Source organism: Homarus americanus, unplaced genomic scaffold, assembly GCF_018991925.1.
Source record: "Homarus americanus isolate GMGI-L3 unplaced genomic scaffold, GMGI_Hamer_2.0 scaffold51859, whole genome shotgun sequence".
Taxonomy (NCBI): Eukaryota; Metazoa; Arthropoda; class Malacostraca; order Decapoda; family Nephropidae; genus Homarus; species Homarus americanus.
Window position 1 is genome coordinate 16093821 of NW_024711292.1, and position 25558 is coordinate 16119378.

Below are 25558 nucleotides of genomic sequence, written 5' to 3' on the forward strand. Positions count from 1 at the left end.
TACACGTTCGATATATATATATATATATATATATATATATATATATATATATATATATATATATATATATATATATATAAAACAAGGAAGTATGTGTGTTTGTGTGTCTGCACGAGAATCTCGGAACCTACTTTACCGATCTGTAGTGATGATGGATGGTGTCATATGTAGTGATGATGGATGATGTTATATGTAGTGATGATGGATGTTGTTATATTTAGTGATGATGGGTGGTGTTATATGTAGTGATGATGGGTGGTGTTATATGTAGTGATGATGGATGATGTTATATGTGGTGATGATGGATGATGTTATATGTAGTGATGATGGATGATGTTATATATAGTGATGATGGATGATGTTATATGCAGCGATGATGGATGATGTTATATGTAGTGATGATGGGTGGTGTTATATGTAGTGATGATTAGACAATAAAATAATGACAGTTTAATGCTAAGAAAATATACTTTGCTGTAAGGTTGTAGTGGAACTTACATACACCGTTAATGAACTAATGATGGAAGAAGAAGTTTTGGGGACTGAACAGTGAGACAATGTGGAGCCTCCCGGAAGGTGGCGTCCTACCGTGGCCTAGCAAATGAGACGCCCGGACCAAACTTGGCATGGATAGCAAGTGTCATTTGGGGATCTCAAAAAAAACTCCAACCAAGCCGATCCGACACACCCAACCCGATGCGACCCGTTAAACCACACAGAGGTTGAAAAATATGTGAAAATGTTGAAAGGTCTCCGCACGAGATTCTCAGAAACTACTTTACGGATCTGCAGTAATGATGGATGGTGTTATATGTAGTGCTGATAGATGATGTTAAATGTAGTGATGATAGGTGATGTTATAAGAACAAAAGAGCATAGAAAATAAGGAGTCTGCAATAGGCCGGTTGGCTTGTGCATGGCAGCTCCTGTCGAGAGTTACTACCACACTCTATCATCCATGAATCTATCTAGCCTCCTTTCGAAACTTTCCAGTGTAGTGGTGGTGTTATATGTAGTGATGATGTATGGTGTTATATGTAGTGATGATGGATGGTGTTATATGTAGTGATGATGGATGATGTTATATGTAGTGATGATGGATGTTGTATGTAGTGATGATGGATGGTGTTTTATGTAGTGATGATGGATGATGTTATATGTAGTGATGATGGGTGGTGTTATATGTAGTGATGATTAGACAATAAAATAACAGCAGTTTAATACTAAAAAAATATACTTTGCTGTACCGTTGTAGTGAAACTTACATACACCGTTAATGAACTATTGATGGAAGAAGAAGTTTTGGTGACTGAACAGAGGGTGGAGTCCTACCGTGGCCTAGCGAATGAGCCGCCCGGACCAAACTTGGCATGGATAGCAAGTGTCATGTGGGGATCTCAAAACAACCCCAACCAACCCGATCCGACACACCCAACCCGACCCGATCCGTTACACCACACAGAGGTTGAAAAGGATGTAGAAGTGTTTTAAAGTCCTCAACTGAGCTCACTAACATGGTCTACCAAAACATTATCCACCACTACAAGGATCACAAGTGGCTGCGTGAACGCGCAATTCTGGCACCAAAGAATGAAACAGTGGCTGAAATCAACATGACTGTACTCAGACAGCTTCCAGGCAATGATACCTCATTGAAATCTGTTGATACAGTAATCGACCAGGACCAAGCAGTCCAGTACCATGCAGAATTCCTTTATTCTTTGGAACCCGCTGGAATGCCTCCTCACCACCTCACTCTGAAGATTGGAACTCCTATAATGCTCTTTAGAAATCTTGAGCCTAGCGAAAGAGCCGCCCGGAGGGCGGCGATTCCGCTAGTGTATATATATATATATATATATATATATATATATATATATATATATATATATATATATATATATATATATATATATATATATATATATATATTCTGAAAACTCAGATCAAATAACAATGTCCCCAAATGGCTAAATAAATATATAAATAATACTATTGGACAAAGGAAGGCTACAGGTAGGAGAATATATCGTGATGCCATTTACCTCCGAGATTATTACAAAGTACTGGTCAGTAGGGTTTAAGACAAAGATAAGAAGAGCAAAGAGAAATAATGTACTGAAGGTAGCAAGGGAGGCGAAGTCAAACTCTAAGGGATTCTTTCAAATGTATCAAACTAAAACTCGAGACAAGATTAGACCAATACAGGCATATACCTGGAAACTAACTGATAACGACGGAGAGATGAGCAATAATCTGAACAGATATTTTTCATTAGTTTTCACAACCGAAAATTTAAACATGATACCCGAGGCACCGACTATCTACAGAGATAGTAAAGAAAATAGATTAAGTGAGATAGTAATGATAAGGAACGATGTTAGTAAACAAATAGATAAAATAAAACCTAATAAGTCGCTAGGTGTCGACGAGATATTTGCCAGAGTATTAAAGGGATATAAGGAAGAACTTAGTTGGCTATGCTCTTAATAAACATGTTTAACTTGTCATTAAAAACCGGTGTAGTACCAGAATCCTGGAGGATAGCGAATGAGATACTTATTTTCAAGAAGGAAGATCGATCACTATCCTTTAACTACCATCTAATTAGTTTACATCAATTGTAGGCAAATTACTGTAAACAATAATTTCAAACTCAATTCGAAATCACCTCGAGAAACACCAATTGATAATGATTCCCAGCATGGCTTCACAAGTAAGCATTCATGTCTAACAAATCAATTAACATTCTTTTCAACTGTTTTAGAATCATTGGATGACAGACATGATTATGATGTGGTTTACCTCGACTTTAACAAAGCCTTCGACAGGGTCCCCATGAAAGACTAATACGTAAAGTGAAGGAGGTTCATGGAATTCGAGATGTTCTAAACTGGATTAGGGCGTGGTTACAGGACAGGAAACAGAGAATCAACATTAATGGCACGAAGTCCGAGTGGGGTAATGTCACTAGTGGAGTAACCCAAGGCTCAGTACTGGACCATTACTATTAATTAAATACATAAACGACATAGATATAGGCGTAGACAGCAACATAAGTATATTTGCGGATGACACCAAAATAGGGCGTGTAATTAAAATTGATGAGGACTCAGCAAAAATACAAGAAGATCTAAAGAAATTTTTTGCATGGTCTGAAAAGTGGTAGATGAAATTTATTGCGGATAAACGTATAGTACTTAACTTAGGAGATGCAAACAGACGCCAAATTTCAGATGAACACCGTTGATATTGAGAAATCCGACGGTGAGAAAGATTTGGGGGTAATTTGTTCGAAACAAGGCTAAGAATGTACTTGGGTTCATAAAAAGGAGTGCTAATTGCAAGACTAAAACTATATCTTGCACTTGTTAGACTTCACTTGGATTATGCAGTTCAGTTTTGGTCACCGTACTACAGAATAGAAATCGAATCCCTAGAAAGCATACAAGACTAATCCCGGGTATTAGGAACCTTGAATACAGAGACAGATTAAAGCATCTGAATTTGCATTCCTTCGAGAGACGAAGAGCCAGGGTGATATGATTGAGGTATACAAATGGAAGTCAGGGTTAAAAGAAGATGATATAACAAGGGTACTTAAATTATCCAGCCAGGAACGATCTCGTAGCAATGGTTTTAAATTGGACAAATTTAGATTTAGACAGGAGATAGGCAAAACATTGGTTTCGAAATCGAGTAGTGGAAGAGTGAAACAGGTTACCAAACATCATCATTAACTCGAACACGCTGGATAGCCTCATAAATAGGTTGGACGGATATATGAGTAATAGGGGTTGTGTGTAAACGGTACTGCCCAGTATGGGCCAATATGGCCGCTGCAGCCACCTCCCTCTCCAGCGTCACCTTAACTCCACTCTGACGCTCGTGGGTCTCCTCCCCATATTTACTCTGACTGCTAGGCCTTGTACTCTCACCTGTAGCGCCCCAAACTCTCCTTTGGCGAGGTGATACAGTTCATGTCCCTCTTCCTCTAACTAGAGTGCCGTGTTGAGCATTTATTTGGATCCCACCTTGCTGTCATCACCGACCTACACCGTCCATAGGTGCCATTAGGTGAGCCCTACCTACCCACCGGCGCCGTTTGTCAATGCTGCCGCGGCGCTCTCCGGGCTTGTCTCAGTGTGCCCTTCTCTCCCTGAGCATCGGCCTCCCCGCAACCCGAACCCTGTCTACTCCGTGCCTCAACCTTGTCCACCCTCTGCAGGCCGTGCCTGCTTCTGTTTCTCGGCTGTCCTCACCAGGGCTCCCTGTTGGACGAGGGGACACGGGGACACTCCTCCAGTTCTCCGCGTCGATGGCCCATACCGAGGACATGCAAGTGGACTTCATATCTCCACCAAGAAGGACGACCCTAACAACCTGTCGACCTCCTCCTCGATGCTGCAACTACCGAACGCACACTCCTTCACACTCACACTAAAAGGATTGTCCTTTAATATTGTTAATGCTTATGTGCACCCCTCCAAGTAAATTTGATGTTGACATGCGTCGAACTTAGGAAATTTAGAAAAGAAAGGACTTGATCAAGTGATACGAAATTTAAAAATGTGTCGTCAACATACCCTCGATACAACAGAGGCTTATTATGGCCGGGACATTTGGTTAGCCAAAACTTCTCGTGGTGACAGAGAAAGGCGTTGGGCAACGTGGGACCAAAGGGCGAACCCATAGCAACACCATCACATTGTTTATAATCTTTGTTATTGAATAAAAACAAATAATCATTTATAGCAAGTTTTAAAAATTCTTTAAATTGCGGTCTATTGAATCCATGAACTATATCTGTGCTTAAGAACAATTCATCTGTACATAAGTCAATAATTTCGGCTAGAGGAATGTGGGTAAATAGATACTTGAAAATTATCATCCATGAGCACTTGGGCCATTCCGTCCAAACTGGCCAGTTAAATACACAACACCTCATTCAACTATTCGGAACCACACCCACCAACATGACCACCCGTTCTCGCAGTCTGATGTCTCAGTTCTTGGCAGGAGCAACTGTGAGACGGACCTCTTCATAACGGAAGCCTTGAATCAATACAAAGTAAAGCCATCCATTAGTGATATGACTTTCTGTGAATTGTTGTTTTTCTCACTAAGGCTCGTCTCAATTACGGTATTACCTCCTGTTTTGAATAATGTTTCGTTTTCTGGTACATTACCTGTAATTTATAAAAACCTTGTTTTCTAGGCTCGTATGTTGGATTTTTTTTTCCGAAACGTTAGCGAACACAGAAACCCAACATAGTCAAGATGTTTGCGTTTTCTCTGGTTCTCTTCTTCATTATGAAACAACGTTTTCCACTTAACAAGTTAAAATGTATATATAATTATATATAATACTAGGTATATGCTGATAACCACAAGGAAAAAGAAAACACGAAGTTCCCAAGAGCTTTCGTGTAATTCACATCTTCAGGGGTGAGTACAAACTAAGTAGAAGTTCGGTCGGTCGGTGATACGGAGAGAAGAGAGCATTAGCTCTGAGGGTGTAAGAAGGGTACAGTACAAGGTAAAGTTCAGAAGTGGGAAATAGAGGAGGAGGTTAACAGCAGGTGGGCTATCCACCTTGCGGAGACGGGGTTTTTTGTCTTCCATCATCAGTGCTGCAAGAACAAACAAAGCATTGAATTCCTGGCTTTGTTTGTTCATCTGAGGGATAATAAACATTACATTGACTGGGATAATGCCTCCTCAATATTACCTTGTAATTCAATTGACAGTAGGAACATTTTAGAATCTAGTCTCATTAAACATACCGAATCCGTTAACATGAATTTGAGTAATGATATGTACAAATTGGACAATTTTGTAATTAAGAAGATTTGTAACCAGGTGAGAAGGTTGGGTCAGTCTCTCCCTCTGACCTGACTACCGACCTCGGCGGTGCTTTTGTGAAGATTAGTAGGGTCATTACCTATACCTCTGTGGACTTGTTCTGAACTTCTACTTAGTTTGTACTCACCCCTGAAAATGTGAATTACACGAAAGCGCTTGGGAACTTCGTGTTTTCTTTTTCCTTGTGGTTATCAGCATATACCTGGATCACGCGCACCTACAGTGATTTATTTGCATATAATACTAGCAGAAACGTCGCCCTTCGGGCGGCTCATTCGCTAGTCCACGGTAGGACGCCACCCTCCAGGAGGCTCCACATTGTCTTACTGTTCAGTCCCCAAAACTTCTTCTTCCATCAATAGTTCATTTACGGTGTATGTAAGTTCCACCATGTTTTTCATTACAACGGTACAGCAAAGTATATTTTTTAGCATTAAACTGTTATTATTTTATTGTCTAATCATCACTACATATAACATCATCCATCATCACTACATATAACACCATCCATCATCACTACATATAACACCACCCATCATCACTACATATAACAACATCCATCATCACTACGTATAACATCATCCATCATCACTACATATAACACCATCCATCATCACTACATATAACACCATCCATCATCACTACAGATCGGTAAAGTAGTTTCCGAGATTCTCGTGCGGACACACAAACATACAAACAGACATACTTCTTTGTTTTATATAGATAGAAGATAGATATAAGATATTTGACTATTTTTAAAATAAACAATTTGATCCTTCTAACAGCAAAGCTGTAAAGCTCATTAACAAATGCAGACTAGTGGAACAACATCATAGTAACATATATGCCAACGAATGAGTAATTTCAAGAAACGAGCACTATCACATTGTGCCCAAGGCTTGATCCATGTCACACAACAAACTTTGTATATTTATAATGAAGGTACAGTTGCAGAAATGAGCTCCTACTCCCCCTGTGGTAACCCATGTCAAAAAACGGCCAACCTAGATGGCCTATAGCAAACCTATCCACCAATTACATCCGTCATTACAGTTCATTCATAAATAGTGATACTACTACTGCGATGGTGCCGTTTTGAGACACGGGTTGCTACCAGGGGTGTAGGAACACATTTCCGCAACTGAACTATTTCACTATAGGGTTGAGTCTTGCTAATATTATTACAGCGAGATTCGGGTTTGGCTCTTTAGGTTTCTGTTTTTTTCTTTTGTCTTGTAGGGTTAGGTTAGGTTTACACACAGGGGGTCAGGGATAGAAGGTTGTCAGGTCGTTATGGTGTCTCTGTCTTTGGTTACATATGTATACTGATATTTGAGAATTAGGTTAGGTTTTTGATGACATTTTTGTTTTGGAAAAACAATATTTCCTCAACCATTTTTGGGATGTGCTTGTTAAACTGAAGAACTTTTAGTCTATTGAAAAGTTTCCTAACACCGCTCCATAATACAGAAACCTGTCCTTTAATATTAAACTCTTCAAAATTTGTCTAGTTAGGCTAGGTTAGGTTACATTAGGTTTGGTTTCGTTAGGTTTTTGCGTGTTTTTACTTCAAAACATACTTTTACAAGTACACTCCGCCGACACCAGGCCGGGAAATGTCCAAAGTCGCAAGGCTGTGGTCATGTGGGAGTCAGCATTCACCAGCTGTCTCGTAAGAAAATATATGTAGAGGCTGATTATTATACGCACAGGAAAATTTGTGTTAAAATGATCGATGGTTCTAAAGTCATGGTTAAAGAAGCAAAAGATTTCTTCCAGTCCTCTTATCTTACAGGTGCCGTGACAATTGCCGTCATGGACTGTCCCGCATACGATTTCGTCCTGGGAAAAGTGCCTCGCCGTTCTGTATTCTGCTACAAATGCACAGACACAAACAGAGGAAGGGGCAAGGACGCTGGGACGCACATGGCAGAGAATGTGACAATCTCCTGCCGTGCGAGGTGTATGTTCTTCGTTAAAATCCTTAGATATTCCTCATCACACAGTTGCTGACGCCCATGTCACCAAACACACGGGAGCAGAGGTTACAAACCGAGCTTCCACTCGACGATCTGATACTAATGTGCTCCTGGCATCGACTCAAGGTCTGGATGCACTTGTCGTCGCCCAGCAGGGGGCTGCACCATGAGTGACTGGCCCATAAAATGTTTTTGTGGATTTGAAAAAAATCATGCATCTTGTGTTGACCTGCAAGTTTTTGTGTTTCATCAGTCGTTCTTTAGATTGCGAAGTTTACGCTGGGCTGCCGCTTTCTTCTTGAGGAAACATATCAGCTTTGGTACGAGACCGAGGGTTGTTCTGCCAGTCAGTTACAATAGCACGTTAATCATCGACGAGTACTTTGATTTCTGGGTCATTTTCTTCAAACCAGTCCTGATGTATTCTTTCGATCTTGCCGAGGGTCTCTCTGCAGGTTTTTGTCACGACAGTGTCGAGACTATCACATTCGGTATTGGGATTTGGGTTTTTTATTGTCAGGTTGTTTAGCATCTCATGTTCGAGCTGCTCTCTGAAGGCATGTGATACCACTGGATCCTCCAAATGCTTAGTGTTAAAACCTCTTCTGGAGGTTTGTTTATTTTGCCGTTTTGGGGGGACGTGAAGTGAGAGCTTGGTTCTGATGAACCGATGATCAGTGTCCCAGTGGCCCGAGCCATGCATGGCTCGGGTGATGGAGACATCTCGGCGATCTCTTTCTATGACAATGATGTAGTCAATGAGATGCGAGAGTTTGGATCGTGGTTGTTGCCACGAACCCTTGAACTTGTCAGCCTCCCTAAACAAGATATTAGTGATAGTGAGGTTGTGTGCAGCACATACATTTGCTGAGGAGGAATAGGCTGTTGGGATTACACTTGCCTAGTCCATTTCTCCTTATGATTCCCTGTCAAATGTCAGCATCTCTGCCGTCTCTGGCATTGAAGTCACCTTACCTTCTCTAGGGATAGAGGTGAGCACTCTATCAAGGTCAGCGTAAAAGGCCTCCTTGATATCATCCTCTGCACCCAGTGTTGGGGCGTATGCACTGATGAAGAAGGCATGAGGAGTGATTCAGTGGGACTCGGAGCGTCAGGAGGCGCTCGTTGATCCCAATAGACATTTCAGTTAGCTTATGTAGGATGTATTGGCGGATGGCAAAGCCAATTCCATAAATGCAGTTTCTCTCCGCAGCAGGCTTACCCTTCCAGAAGGGGGGTTCTGTGAGTCGACCCTCGTCTGGAAGCAGGGACTCACTGATGGCTGCTATGTCAATGTTATACCTTGCCAGCTGTTTTACCACAAGGGCGGTTCTTCTTTTAGGATGCTCATTTGTGCCAGTATCCAGAAGGGTCCTGACATTCCATGCAGCGACCATAAGGGGTAGTATAGTTTGTTTATGTTTTGATCTGTGATTATGATTGTGTTCGACTGCATAAGGATGACCTTACTGAGTGCAGTTACCCAGTCAGGTTTTTTTTTTTTTAGGCAGGCTATGTTTAGGACACCTTTTCTAGCCCCCTCCCTATGTGGGGTGAGCAGAGTGGCTCCTCGAAAGGGCTGCTCAGTCGCACAGACAGGACCGGATTGCACTGCTGCCTATATCCCAGTGCATAAACGATCATCTTATCTATGCTGCCCATGTGCAGAGTTGTGAGTAGACACTCTCGGTAGTCATCTCTGCCTGTCCCCGTCGTCACTCGTCCGTTGCCATATAACTTTTGGGGGTAAAGGGGTTTTGATGATGATGAGAAGTATAATGAGCTGGATGATGGATGAGTGTGAGTTGATTTATGTGATGCAGGAGTGCATCCCAAGTTCGAGCTGCTCTCTGAAGGCATATGATACCGCTGGATCCTCCAAATGCTCTTCCTTTTTCTGATCCATTGGTGTAAGTGTTGCAACGACTGGGGAGAGGGAGAGTTGTAATGGACTGCCCACCTTAGTAGCCTGTCCATCATGCATTGCCTTCGTTCGCCAGTGTAGTCGTTGGGATCCTATGTTGGTTACCTCTACCTATACCACCATTGGAGTCTGACTGGAGCTCTGTAAGCATGTCTGCCTGATACGGGGCTCCACCGCAGATTTTTCATTCGGGGTTTACTCCCATAACCTTACACTTACCAAGGTTAATCCGCAAGGCAGCGAGGCAGTGGTTGGTAGGCACCAGGACGTGTCCGCATGCCAGTGGGCCTATGCACCGTCCCTCTGGGCCCACTGTTGCTCCGAGATCCCCTGCTGGTCTAGCCTGGGCCCGCTCACAAGGCACCCAGTTACCGTGTGTTGCCAAGAGGAGGCACATCCGGAGTCTTTATGTACTGGCAATTTACTTCCCTTTTCGCCACAAGGGCTAGCCAGCGGCTGTAGCTGATAGCGAGATGAAACAAGCAGTGCTTGCACCTAAACACTAACATAATGCTGCCACACTAGACGCATTACACCACCCTGTGTGAATGTGCGCGGACACACACACACACACATACCTTTGCCTTGAAAACATCAACTCGGTATCGCCGCCACACACACAATGCATCACTAATAGTAACGTTCAAAGGAACACATTTGACATAATATTGAATGTATACCTTTCCATTATGTCATTAACGATGAACTGAAACTTTATAAGCTCAGCTAAAACGTCTAGTAATTAAGCAGAAGAATATAATAGCTGTTAAGACCATGTCCTATTTTTCTATTTTTTTTATAACATGCTTCCATGTTGTTCCATATTATTCCTGTAATGATGCGTTATATTTACTATTATATAATCTAGTCACCTTACCCTGTGCTGTTAAGGTTTTAACTGTTATTGTTTGTTCAAGCCCATCGTATTTCTTCATTTAGTATTGTAACAAGCATTCTTTATTTCTCTAATGACCATCTGCATCGTTAAACGACCCATGTTTCACCGGCTGGTCGCATTGGCTGGAGCCCACCCTATATATAGTAGTCCACCTGTAGATGGAGTTCAGTCCAGTCCTCTTGTCATTCAGTTCACGTTCTTTTGAGTGACTCCCGCCACCTGTTACTTATACTTTAAATTTATTTATGTGTTGTTCCTGTCGCCACCAATGTGGTATATCTATGTGAGTACCTATTCATGTTTCCTATGTGTCCATCAGTGTTTGCTTGGTTACATTTAAGTAGTTCAGTGTTGTTTCACAATAGTTAATTTCAGTGTTAGTTTTTATATGTTGATGCAGTGTTAACGTAATCCAATGCTTTATTTTTATTCTTGTGATGTTTCGATGTTCAGTATCATTTGTGTCTTAAAAGTTTCGATAGTGAATCAATTTGTTGTGACAGCCTACGAGGCTCTTTATTGTGTTAATATTTAATTTAATTAAATTCTTAAAGGTTTACTTTATTTATTTTTATTTCCTTTTGATTTACTTCACTTTACTTTTTGTTTGGTTACGCCTAGAACCTTGGATATTAAAGTAAATTAAGAGACGGCGTAACAGTTTTGGCGACCTTGCCAGGATTCACTAACGACCTTTTGACACTTGTGATATTCTTTTTGTGTTTTTTTTATTATTTCTTAACTAGCCATCATGTTTGGATATAGTGTTGATGTTGGCTTAAGAGAAGACCACGGTGAAGCTAGTCAAGTTAACATAGCTGAGTCACGTTCAGTGAATGATGAATTGCGCCTTCTCGAGTGGCAAATAAAAGCGAAAGAAGCAGATTCAGAAAACTTGCGACTGCGTATACAGCTCGGTCAGAGTAACCTTTCTAGCACCGATGGCCTCACCCCCAGATCTAGTTTTTTCTCATTTTGATCCAGGCTGTGCTGCTAGGCTAATGCCCACGTTTTCAGAGGAAACAGTTGATGAGTTTTTCATTGCTTTCGAGAGACTTGCTACCACTTTAGAGTGGCCTATAAAGTTTTGGCCCATTTTGCTTCAACAAGCGTTTGCAAGTAAGGCTCTGTGTGTTTTTTCGTCTCTTACAGACAGTGACGCTAATGATTATTTATGTATTAAGGAAGAAGTTTTGAAGGCTTATGCCCTTGTTCCTGAAGCGTACAGACAACGCTTTCGTGGCCTCCGTAAGAAGGCAGAGCAGACCCACCTTGAATTTGCTAGGAGTAAAAGAGAGGTATTCTCAAAGTGGTTACACTCCAAGGAAGTGAGTGATTTTGACTCCCTGATTGAGTTAATGCTCACAGAGGAATTTTTGAGAACCATCGACGAAGAGGTTAACTTATACTTGTTAGATAGGGAATTTAGTACTATCGAAGAGGCTGCTAAGCATGCTGATGGATATGTTTTGAGGCATGGTAGGACTGACAATGATGTTATGCCCCCACAGGTTCCAAGGACTTTTAATCCCTCTCTCCATAGAGCGAGACAAGGGAATACTAACAATAGTAATTTTGTGCGTGACAGGAGGAGCTGGACGCGTTCGCCACCTAATGGGGCGTCCAAATTTTCTACATACCCTTGTAGTCACTGTGGAAAGCCAGGTCATAAGGCAGAGTTTTGTTGGACAAGGCTGCAGCTAAATACGGGCAAACCAGCTATGATTGTTACTGAAGAGACTAATACGTCACCAGTCGGAGTGATGGCTGATTTGAGTAAGGCTGACAGCATGCCAATTGGGTTGGTTTTCACAAAAGGTGAAGTACGAGAGAGTGCAGTTTCGGTTCTCGCCTCACGAGACTTTGATCCTTTCCAGGAGAGTTTTGCGAAGGACCCGGACGTTGGTACCTTTCGCCCCTTTTTGTCACAAGGCACGGTAGAAGTTGGTGTCGAAATACCAGTCACTACTTTGAGAGACTCGGGTTGTCTCCAAACTCTCATCAAAGAGGGTGTTGTTGCGGCGAGGAAGACTGACAAATACGTCGTTTTGGGATCCCTTTGGGGTCAGGGTGTAGCTCCTTTGGTTTTAGTACGTGTAAAATCTTCTTGTTTTTCAGGAATAGCTAACGTAGCCTGCGTGCACGAGCTGCCTCTTGCTGGAGTGGACCTCATATTCGGTAACGATTTGGCGGGAAGTCAAATGGGGAACGTAACCCCACCTCCTGCGCTGCGGGAAAGACCAGAGTCTACCGCAGAGCTGCAACAACTTGAAGATGATATGCCCGGTGTTTTCCCTTTGTGTGCTGTGACTCGTTCTATGTCAATGACTAATGATCATAATGTAACTCCTGTTGTAGATGATTCACTTTTCTTAGGACTTTTTGCTAACCCAATTGCTTCCCAAGACATTTCTTCCGCAGTTAATGCTGTGGCCGGGAGAGTTGCTTTAACAGCTGCGCAAGAGCAAGATGATTCATTACTGCTCTTGTTTGACCAGGTGTCCGATTCAGCCAATGATTCAGGCCCTACCACGAGATATTTCAGTCAAGACGGTGTTTTGTGCCGCCGCTGGCTCCCACCGACTATGTCAGAGGAAGACGCAGACTGGGCGTCTGTCACTCAAATAGTTCTCCCACACACTTACAGACAACATGTTCTAGCTCTGGCCCATGAAGGTCACTTTTCTGGACATCAAGGTGTCCGAAAGACGTTCAACAGGCTGGCCAGAAAGTTCTATTGGTAGGTATGAGGAGAGATGTCACTAAATATTGTAAGTACGGTCATTTTTGTCTAAAGGTAGGTAAACCCAATCAGGCTATTCCACCTTTTCCACTTGTAAGAGTGCCTCACGTACCTGAGCCCTTTACAACAGTACAGTGTGACATTGTAGGCCCTCTGCCTAAAACTTCTAGTGGGCTTGAATATTTATTTAGTCATTGATACCTCCACTAGGTACTTGCATGCTGTACCTCTTAGGAAAGTTACTGCTAAGGCCCTAATATCATCCATTTTGTTTCTCATACTTCTACTGTTTGCTCATCGAGTAAGAGGTCCTTTGCACATAGTTAGAGATAGATTGTAAGGTAGTAGTGAAGAGAGCATTGTGTGTTAAGTTTAGTAGGAGATGTTAGAGAGAAGCTTCTTAGTTGTTGGAGCCTTGCCGCAGACCACTTACAGCAGCTGCAGCCCAAGACCAAGACATGGTACGACAAGCGTGCCAGACACAGAGTTCCAGATAGGAGATCAAGTCCTGTACTCATTTTCTTGCCGAGACATGGAGAGCCGCTCCATGGGAAGTTCAGTGGGCCATATACAGTAGAGTGGTGAAGAAGGTAAGCCCCACAAATTATATTATCTCTACCCCTGACAGGCGCCGACTACAGCGCTTATGTCACGTCAACACCATCAAGCTGTACCACACACGCTCAGCACCCCCATCTGTTGCTGATGATCCAGTTCCCGTGTGTGACGTTGACGCTTTCTTGGTAGACGGTGAGAAAGAAAAGGGAAAAGAGGCAAGCCCACTCGCCCTGTCATCAGTCAGGGGTTGGCAGTCCAACTCCGTGGAGTTGCAAGAGAAGCAACAGCGTCTACCGGGACACCAGAGAGCTGACGTGCTATCCGCCATCCAACAACATCTTCCTGTCTTCCAAGACAGGCCTGGCTGTACCACTGCCATGGTGCATGATATTGATGTTGGTTCTGCTAAGCCTATCAAGCAGGCTCCCTATCAGCGAGTCGTGCTCACCAGTCACTCTAGTACTGAAGAAGGACGGCACTTCGATTCTGCATCGACTTCCGCAAGGTCAACGCCGTCACCAGCAAGGACAGCTTCCCTCTACCAAGAGTCGACGACTGCATCGAAGCAATCGGGAACGCCAAGTTCCTCTCTAAGATTGATTGCCTTCGAAGGTTTTGGCAAGTACCATTGACCCATCGTGTTAAAGACTTAGGTTAGGTGTATAATATAATAAACTCCCATACTACACCAATTAATCTATGAGCATATGTAAACAAAGAAGCATATAAAGCATCAACGTTGCTCAAACATGTAATAAGTAAAACAATTTCGCGTTATTTTGAGCTGACCATTGCCACAAACTCGCAACCCTTGGATGCCATATTCATGAATGTCATAGTTACGGGATATTATTTTATACAACTTTCCTAATAACCACAGCCCGGGGAGAGAGGAGGGTAAGGTTCTAATGAGTTGTGAAGTCTGCCTCCTACAATTTCTAGCATGTTTTACCAAGACGCATTGTCTCCAAACACAGTTACTTTTAAAACAAAGCTTTATAGGTGTCTATGTAAAAACCTTCATAGGGTTACGTAGAATGATAATTATAAATCAAATCTGTATAATGATTTGCAAAGCGTTAACCTGCACATAACCATAATAAGAGGCTATGACTACTGATCAACCTGTGAATGAGAGCAAGCGTTAACCACGCAATGAATAAATGTCATGACTATTAAAACTATAACACAGGAAATGTTTCCATCAGGTGGAACTGCTGCCGACTGACTTACAGTACTAGTGCCATTCACACATTAATGTTATTTATAATAAACGTAGTTTGGCAATTTCTTCGGTGCGTTTTTATTGCAAATTACATAATATTAATAATGCGATGCTAATGTAAATAGAATCAAATACATCCGTTATGTAGTGGATCGTGAAAGTCACGCTGTCATAAAAGGACACCATATTGAGACTCCAGCCCGTCCCTCTATCACCCCTAGATTACGTGAGAATTACATAAATATGCATACAATATATTGTTCAGACCTATAATTCAACCTGGGATTATCACCCAAATATGCGGTAAGACATTCTTAGCGTAATTCGTGTTTGCCCTACGTATTCATACCCTTGCTTTATACATGCTAGGTTGTAACTTCACAAGTAACTCCTCAAACCTCTCCCATCCCTGTAGCCCCGAACACCTTCCTCAACCCCACTCACACACCGATCCCCGTCATCCCCCGGGTCACCTCTCCTCTTCACTCGTGATTGCTTCGGATTCACGAGTCGATACGCTTGGGGTACTAAGTCTTACACTATAACTCTAAATTACTTGGATCCAGTTACTGAGCAGGTGCGGAATCTGGAACGAGCCGGGATTATCGAGCCGTCAACAACTCCTTAATGCCCCCAATAGTAGTGGTGAAGAAGAAAGGAGGAGACCTGCACATATGTGGGGACCTCAGACTGGTGGGCAGCTTTGTGAAGAACATCGCATAGACTGCCTTGCCATTGTACGAACTCCAGAAGAGGGACTGCAGTTCCAATGTAAAATGGGGTACCGTCGAGGAGTAAGCTTACACTACCCTCAAGGAGTTTCTGTGCAGTGAACCCATCTTTTGACTCCACTGTAAGGATAAGCTCTACACTTTTCAGATATGTTTCAGAAAGTGTCTGAGTTGATCCTGATGCAGGACTTCAATGGAATCTGATGTCCAGTAGCATATCACAGCAAAGAACACCCAAACTAAGAGGAACTATTCCACGGTAGAGCGTGAGATGCTAGAGATTATTGGGGTGTCCACAAATTTTAATATTACTTATGTGTTGCAAGATTCGTCTGAGAGACTAATCACATGCCCCTCTCCCACATTAAGTGCACCAATACCGCCAACGCCCGTCTGATGCGGTGGGCGCTCTGCCGGCAGAAATTTTAGTTCACCAACCACTACATCAGAGAATCTGCCAAGAACGGGGCCGAAATTCTTTCATGGCTAGTCAGTGGTAACGGGGCCCGGACAAAAGCCCCCTCGGACAAAAGCCCCCTCGGACAAAAGCCCCCAAGGACAAAAGACCCTAGGACAAAAGGTTCTAGGACAAAAGCCCCTCAGTAAAAGTGCAAAATAGGACAGAAGCCCCCTGTTTTTATGTTAAAGAGAGGGTCATTAGAAATATTAAAAATATATAGATTTGAATATGAAATTATTTCAATTTGAATAATTAGAATATTATAACTCTTTCAATTTTGATATAGAACATTATTAAATAAATAGAAAAGAAAGAGACGACATATTTTACCTTCATGTTCATTCTGTATTTACTGAGGTGACCCTAGGGCCCAGTGAGGACACTGAATGTCTGGGGAGTAATTACCGCAGTAGACAAAACATACGTCATTGCAAATTTAATAAACATTCCTTGTATACTTTTTTATAACTATAACAGAATTCCCGAAGGTTAGGTTAGGTTAGGTTAGGTTAGGTTAGAGAAGTTTTCAAAACTGTAAACAAATAAAATAATTATTTTAAAAATTCTTATTATTTCTCCTGGGGGACTTTTGTCCTAGGGGCTTTTGTCCAAGAAGGCTTTTGTCCTAGGGGGCTTTTGTTCTACACCCGTGTCAACATGCATGGGTGTACACCTGCTCATCTATTTACTGTTTTATGCATTGTATTTCTCTGGGGTGTAAGCTGTGGTCTGATAAACGATCATTACACAGTCTACACTGGGACCGTGGGAGCGTCGAGGCAACCACCACGACCACCCATGAGTACTGGGATCCACACCACACCATCTCCACCAGCAGAAGGAACAAAATACGTGTAGTATTAATTCTTTGTATTAACATTAGCTAGTCATGACATATCTTATTGGAAATATCATTGATTAAAAACTCCTTTAATTCGGTTATCCAATTTCAAAACTTCTGCTAATACCGCATTAGACAAATAAGCAATTTTTCCCTTCCAGCTATAGTGTGGAAATCAAACCCACCAGGGACACAAGACTGACCTCCGATGGGGTGAGGCGATAGAACAACCGACCCGAGCTATGACGTCAATTCGGTTAGTTTTGATTGGCTGGTTCAGGAAAGGGACGAACGCTATGTTTAGATACCATCGGGCCAGATTGAGCCTATGAACCATTCTAAAAATATGGATGTATAGTTATTCACGAAATACACAGTGATCAAAATCAGATCCGGGACCTTAACCTTTGCATGTGAAATAGCATTAGAGTTAAATTTAGCATTTAAGGTGAGTTAATGAATGAATAGATAAGTTTGTAATTGGAGAAAACTTAGCTTGTAAAATGAATAGAATTATATAAATGAATAGGATATTGATTGCCCCATTACTGCAATTGTGCACACACTATTACTAATTTGAATAGTAATTAAATTTTAACTTTAGTTAATCCCAAACAAACCTGCTGTCACTGATAGCTTGCAAATAAACTCCTCAATCCTAACATCCTGCGGGAGGTGGAAATTACTCCTGCAGTTACTGGAATCAAGTACATACAGTAATAACCATGGCAATGTAATATTTAGGCATATGAATTAAAGTAAATCAACATTATTTCATTGAGAAAGTATTGCTGTACACTGTATAGTAGTAAAAGGGGGTCCCATATGTAGGTTATGTATCTAAGCTACTGTGCCGAGTAGCATCTATGTATATAATTACGTGGCAACACTGCACGTGTTATGTGGCACCATTGCCCCGAGGCTGCCATATGGCAAGGCAGTCTCAGTCTGACTCTGTGGGCCGTGCATGGCACACGCTAGTCACCACTTGTATTTCTCCTATCCTTTAATAAATGGACTTCAGTGTTACCCGATGTTTCCCTACCCATCACTGCCTTCTTTAGGGAACACTTGGAACCTTCATGGCGCAGTGAGTAGGATCTGTGGACTTACAAGTGTGTGAACAATGGACAGTTAGCCGGCGATGTGCGTGTCGACTCTGTTGTGTTGTGTTGCGTTGTGTTTCGCCGCGACGTGCAGTGTTGCGCCGTCACGGTGCGTTTTAGTGACGGTGGCAGTGTTAGTGTCAGTGTATTAGTGTGTCTAGAGCTGAGAGTTGAGCATTGGCCTGTTTTTTGTGGTACCCACGGAGCATGCAGACGTGCACCCTTCTCGTGTGACATCCGGGGAGGCATTAACGTTCTCACCCCCGCGGCGGCTCTAGCCACCGGCATTAAGGCCACCACGAAGTGCATCTGCTGTCACACACACACACACACACACACACACACACGCACTCACTCACGGACAGAACAGTGGACTCTATGCATTATTTCTGCGCTGTTTATGTCATATATATGTGGTTCGAGCTGATGAGGCGCCACTTTATATACTAAATAGCGCAGTTCAAGCATACTAAGATGGGCAGTAAGAAGGGACAACGTCAAGATGGGAGACACGACTCCCCACCACCTTCTCCTCTACCGGGCACAGATGGAGCTTCTGCGCCCACCGCCCCTCATCCTTCACCTACAGCGACGGACATTGCCACAATTCTGAGGTGGATGGATCACAGGGACCAGAGACGTAGAGAGATGGAACTTCAGAGGGAGTAGACACGAAGAGAGGAGGAAAAGGCGCGCTTTGATGCAATATTGGCGACCCTGGCGCTAACCCACCCTCCCTCACTCGTGCACCAAGGCGCCAGTACCCTCCCTCCTCCACCACACCAGCGTCCTCCAGGTACTCTTGCTACTCCAACAGCTCCCAAGGCATCTGTTCAACCCCCACCTGCCCTCTCACCAGGCGGTGGACAGATTACCCCACGATGGTGGACCTTGATAGCATGCCTCCAAACAAACAGCTCATCCAACTGCAGATGTGTTTGTAGCTCGAGACCCAGAGAGTTTTGGAGCACACGTTGCAAGTGCCTCTCGATTCTACATCTTCAGTGACGGATGTGCTCGACCTTTTACAGGAGCACGTTAAAGGTCGGAATAACGAGACCTTGCGTCGCCGCGACTTCACCAGCTGCAAGCAGGCGGAGAACGAATCCTTTGACGACTTTTTTGTACGTTTGAAGAGTTTGTCGGAGGAGATCGACGTCTGCAAGGCGCACAGCCGGGAATGTGAGGAAGCCTGGATCAAGCATGGGATCTTGACAGGTGTCAGGCAAGAAGAGTTGGTGCAGCGACTCATTCCCCTGGACGCTTCCTCCACACTCCAGGTGGTAGTGACTGAATGTCGGTCATACGAGGCCACCAAGTCCGCCACCTCTGCCTTACGGGCCCCACCTGCTGTGAGAGCAATCTCTCAGTACAAGAAGGGTAAGAAAGCGGCCAACAACGTGAAGGCTGCTGCACGTTCTTCCACGCTTCCGCCTAGTGCTTCCTGTGGCAGCTGTGGAAAGCAGCATGGCCCCAAGACATGCCCGGCCGCCGACGCACTGTGTTGTGGATGTGACCGTAAGGGCCACTGGTCTAACACAGACAGGTGCCCTGCACGAGGCCGCAAGTGTCAGGCCTGCAGTCGCTATGGACACTACGACAAGTGCTGCCGCCAACCCAAGCCCAAAAGCCCGAGACGAGGAGGAAAGCAGCGCACTTCCCTCGGGGTGGTTCGCACGCAGCCCCCTTCAGATGGCCCACGCAGCCCCAAGCAGCAGCTGAGTCACATCAGGAGGGTGGACTCGACCACACGCCCCAGGGCTACCCCTTCCCCTACCATCCGCGTCGCCGTCACACACGGTGATGTGTCGGGTCACATCGAGGTGATACCGGACACCGGCGCTGATACTACGATGATAGGCCTGAAGCACCTCCAGAAACTGGGCCTCACCAAACGCAACCTGGGACCACCGCCGCAGCTGCAGTACTACAATGCGGACGGTTCCCAGATGCCGGACGCTGTGGGCTCCTTTCAAGCGGAGATCACTTACGGCGACAGGTCGTGTCACGGATGGATCGACGTGCAGCCTACTCTCGCTACACCCTTGTTGTCGTGGGAGCACTGCAAGGAGTTAGGCGTGGTGCCCAGAGACTTTCCTGAGCAGATCCCAGCTGCTCGGTACACCGCCAGCAGGGTGCGTGAATCAACGAGCGACGCGCCTGGCGCTGCTGCACAGAGCTGCCCAGAACCCGCGTCCACTCCCACCCACACAGGACGCTCCCCTGCCCAGATCCTGTATGGTCACCCTCTCCGCTCTTGCGTTCCTGCACACGCCAAGGCCTTCGCGAAGGAGTGGCAGACCAGAGCCGAGAGCTGCGACCGCCGCGCCGCTACACGTGCCCAGGACGCCAAGGCTCGGTATGACGACCGTGCCCGCCCTCTTCAGCCACTGGAGATTGGTGCCCTTGTCCGCGTCCAGGACCCGACGACGACACGTTGGGACAAGGTGGGCATAGTGATGGGCGTCGGCCGGTCGTGGGACTACAAGGTCAGGATGCCGAGCGGCCGTGTCTGGTGGAGGAACCGCCGCTTCCTCCGGCCAGTCCCACCCCCTGCTGCTGGCCCCCTGACCGAGGACGAGTCCCTACACCTCACGAGGATCCGCCCCACAGTGCACCTCGACGCTCGGAGCGACTTAGGACTAAGAAGTCCGCTCAAGACAAAGACTATGAGCGTGAGGGGGGAGGGGGGGAGGGAGATGTAGGTTATGTATCTAAGCTACTGTGCCGAGTAGCATTTATATATGTAATTACGTGGCAACACTGCACGTGTTATGTGGCAACATTGCCCCGAGGCTGCCATATGGCAAGGCAGTCTCAGTCTGACTCTGTGGGCCGTGCATGGCACACACTAGTCACTACTTGTACTTCTCCTATCCGTTAATAAATGGACTTCAGTGTTACCCGGTGTTTCCCTACCCATCACTGCCTTCTTCAGGGAACACTTGGAACCTTCATGGCGCAGTGAGTAGGATTTGTGAACAATGGACAGTTAGCCGGCGATGTGCGACTGCCGGCGATGTGCGCGTCGACTCTTAGTGTGTTGTGTTGTGTTGTGTTGTGTTGCGTTGTGTTTCTCCACGACGTGCAGTGTTGCGCCGTCACAGTGCGTTTTAGTGACGGTGGCAGTGTTAGTGTCAGTGTATTAGTGTGTCTAGAGCTGAGAGTTGAGCATTGGCCTGTCTTTTGTGGTACCCACGAAGCACGCAGGTGTATACCCTTCTCGTGTGACATCCGGGGAGACACTGACGTTCTTGCCTCCACGGCAGCCACCACGATCTGCTCTCTCAAACACACACACACACACACACACACGCACGCACGCACGCACGCACTCACTCACGGACAGAACAGTGGACTCTATGCGTTATTTCTGCGCTGTTTATGTCATATATATGTGGTTCGAGCTGATGAGGCGCCACTTTATATACTAAACAGCGCAGTTCAAGCATACTAAGATGGGCGGTAAGAAGGGACAACGTCAAGATGGGAGACATGACTCCCCACCACCATCCCCTCCACCGGGCGCAGACTCTCATCCTCCACCTCCAGCGACGGACATTGCCACAATTCTGAGGTGGATGGACGACAGGGACGAGAGACGCAGAGAAATGGAACTTCAGAGGGAGGAGACACGAAGAGAGGCGGAAAAGTCGCGTTTTGATGCACTATTGGCGACCCTGGCGCTAACCCACCCTCCCTCACTCGCAGGTTTCGTGCACCAAGGCGCCAATATCCTCCCCCCTCCACCACACCAGCGTCCTCCAGGCACTCTTGCTACTCCAACAGCTCCCAAGGCATCTGTTCAACCCCCACCCGCCCTCTCACCAGACGTCACATTTCATCTTTTTCGTGAGTGGAGGCGGCGGTGGACAAATTACTCCACGATGGTGGACCTTGACAGCATGCCTACAAACAAACAGCTCATCCAACTGCAGATGTGTTTGTCGCTGGAGACCCAGAGAGTTTTGGAGCACACGTTGCAAGTGCCTACCGATTCTACGTCTTCAGTGACGGATGTGCTTGACCTTTTACCGGAGCACGTTAAGGGTCGGAATAACGAGGCTTTGCGTCGCCGGGCCTTCACCAGCTGCAAGCAGGCGGAGAATGAATCCTTCGACGACTTTTTTGTACGTTTGAAGAGTTTGTCGGAAGAGATCAACGTCTGCAAGGCGCACAGCCGGGAATGTGAGGAAGCCTGGATCAAGCATGGGATCTTGGCAGGTGTCAGGCAAGAAGAGTTGGTGCAGCGACTCATTCCCCTGGACGCTTCCTCCACACTCCAGGTGGTAGTGACTGAATGTCAGGGCTGCGGTCGCTATGGACACTACGACAAGTGCTGCCGCCAACCCAAGCCCAAAAGCCCGATACGAGGAGGAAAGCAGCGCACTTCCCTCGGGGTGGTTCGCACACAGCCCCCTTCAGATGGCCCCCACAGCCCCAAGCAGCAGCTGAGTCACATCAGGAGGGTGGAATCGACCACACGCCCCAGGGCTACCCCTTTCCCTACCATCCGCGTCGCCGTCACACACGGTGATGTCGGGTCACATCGAGGTGATACCGGACACCGGCGCTGATACTATGGTGATAGGCCTGAAGCACCTCCAGAAACTGGTCCTCACCAAACGCGGCCTGGGACCACCGCCGCAGCTGCAGTACTACAATGCGGACGGTTCCCAGATGCCGGACGCTGTGGGCTCCTTTCAAGCAGAGATCACCTACGGCGACAGGTCGTGTCACGGATGGATCGACGTGCAGCCTACTCTCGCTACACCCTTGTTGTCGTGGGAGCACTGCAAGGAGTTAGGCGTGGTGCCCAGAGACTTTCCCGAGCAGATCCCAGCTGCTCGTTACACCGCCAGCAGGGTGCGTGAGTCGACGAGCGACACGCCTGGCGCTGCCACACAGAGCTGCCCAGAACCCGCTTCCACTCCCACCCACACAGGACGCTCCCCTGCCCAGATCCTGTATGGTCACCCTCTCCGCTCTTGCGTTCCTGCACACGCCAAGGCCTTTGCAAAGGAGTGGCAGACCAGAGCCGAGAGCTGCGACCGCCACCCCGCTACACGTGCCCAGGACGCCAAGGCTTGGTATAACGACCGTGCCCGCCCTCTTCAGCCGCTGGAGATTGGTGCCCTTGTCCGCGTCCAGGACCCGACGACGACACGTTGGGACAAGGTGGGCATAGTGATGGGCGTCGGCCGGTCGCGGGACTACAAGGTCAGGATGCCGAGTGGCCGTGTCTGGTGGAGGAACCGCCGCTTCCTCCGGCCAGTCTCACCCCCTGCTGCTGGCCCCCTGACCGAGGACGAGTCCCCTACACCTCACGAGGATCCACCCCACAGTGCACCTCGACGCTCGGAGCGACTTAGGACTAAGAAGTCCGCTCAAGACAAAGACTATGAGCGTGAGGGGGGAGGGAGATGTAGGTTATGTATCTAAGCTACTGTGCCGAGTAGCAACCCTGTATATAAGCTACTGTGCCGAGTAGCAACCCTGTACATAAGCTACTGTGCCGAGTAGCATCTATGTATATAATTACGTGGCAACACTGCACGTGTTATGTGGCACCATTGCCCCGAGGCTGCCATATGGCAAGGCAGTCTCAGTCTGACTCTGTGGGCCGTGCATGGCACACGCTAGTCACCACTTGTATTTCTCCTACCCTTTAATAAATGGACTTCAGTGTTACCCGGTGTTTCCCTACCCATCACTGCCTTCTTTAGGGAACACTTGGAACCTTCACCATATACATTACTGCCCATTAAGGATAGTGTGGATACAGCACACAAGGAGGCAGCATTAGCCAGTACTGCTCTCGATCGCCTTCACTTCCCAAAGATGTAAACATAAGTACCCATTTACATCTTTTAGCGCCCGGGAAACGAACCACCAATCCCAGGAACAGGAGGTGAGCACTGTACCACTCACCTGCCTTACTCTATGCTGGTAGAATTCAAGGATAAATTATATCTTCAACACACATAACCAGACTACAAAACTTCATTACGAGTATTTCAGTTCTACAGCATTAAATGTCGATTAATTTGTTGATTAGGCTACAAAAAAGGTCAATACATGTTCTAGCCACATTATTTTTTAGTTTTTGTTGTGAATAACCACGCTACAGTACAGTATAAAGTGCACATGAATATAACGTCTTTGTTTGTGTCACCAACAGGTACTGTTTGAGCACATATACAGCATACTGTATATATATATCAAAGTTGCCTCCTTACAAACAATCCACCATTTTAGCATAATTTTACACTGATTATAATATTCCCTTCCCCCAAAAGAAGTATTGGAACAGTCCTAAAGTATCGGTCTCTTTTAACAAGTTCAGGCTTAATCCTTCCCCAATGATAGTTATGAAAAAATATTATGTTTTGGGAGCGAGTGACTCCCTCACTTTCAGTTTTTCCTCTAAAAAGTCTGGAATATAAATCTAAGTCAGCAACATGGTCTTAAACCATGATATGTTACCACTAATCTATGTTCTGCCAGGGAACCGTTGAAAAATATTGGTCAGTAACATTTTTCATTACATAAATAAATATCTTAAATTATATAATAACCTGGTGATGGTCGGTGTCGGGCAGCAGCAAAAGTCTGGGCACTGAGGCATCTGGCGGCGGAGGGAAGAACCTCAGCCCAAGGCGTTCCTGTAGTTGGCGTCCCCGAGGCAGCCAGGCAGGCACTACATATTCCACCTCACCAAACTGCGCCACTAACCTGTAAACCATAGTCCGGGATTAAGATAGGTGACAGCGTTTACGTATATGATAAACAGTTTTCATGAGGTGTTGGCAAACACCTTTACTGTATTACAAACAAAGCATTTATCCGGTGACCATTAACCCACTTTAATGCAGAATTCTTCAGATTGTTGGGCAAAACCTCAGTTCGCTTACACCCTGAGTGCACCATAGTGCTAGTGTATCCTCACAAGATAGTTTTACTAACCAGCTGGGAGGCCAGATAGTTGACTTTGTCCTGGCGGCCCATTTGGAGATCGCCCATAACTCCAAGAAAATTAAATAATAAGTTAAATTGAATATGACATAACATATCTAAGGAAAAATAACAGTAAACATAAACTTTTGGTAATTTCAGGGTTTTTGACTGGCTGATTGACGCTCATGAAAACGTAAAAGCTGCGTCCTCTTACTGAAGTGGTTAAACACATCTAAAGAGTTAAACATAGCTAGTGTTTATCCTTAGGAAA

General features: G+C 45.4%; 1 protein-coding gene across 1 annotated transcript in view; it reads right to left on the reverse strand.

Moving 5' to 3' along the window:
* LOC121853365 (thioredoxin domain-containing protein 6-like) overlaps positions 1-25558 on the reverse strand; it is a 464042-nt gene that overhangs the window by 74430 nt on the left and 364054 nt on the right. The window contains exon 9 of the mRNA XM_042347463.1: positions 24909-25065. Within this exon, the coding sequence (XP_042203397.1) occupies positions 24909-25065 (157 nt within the window). The remainder of the gene's footprint in view (positions 1-24908; positions 25066-25558) is intronic.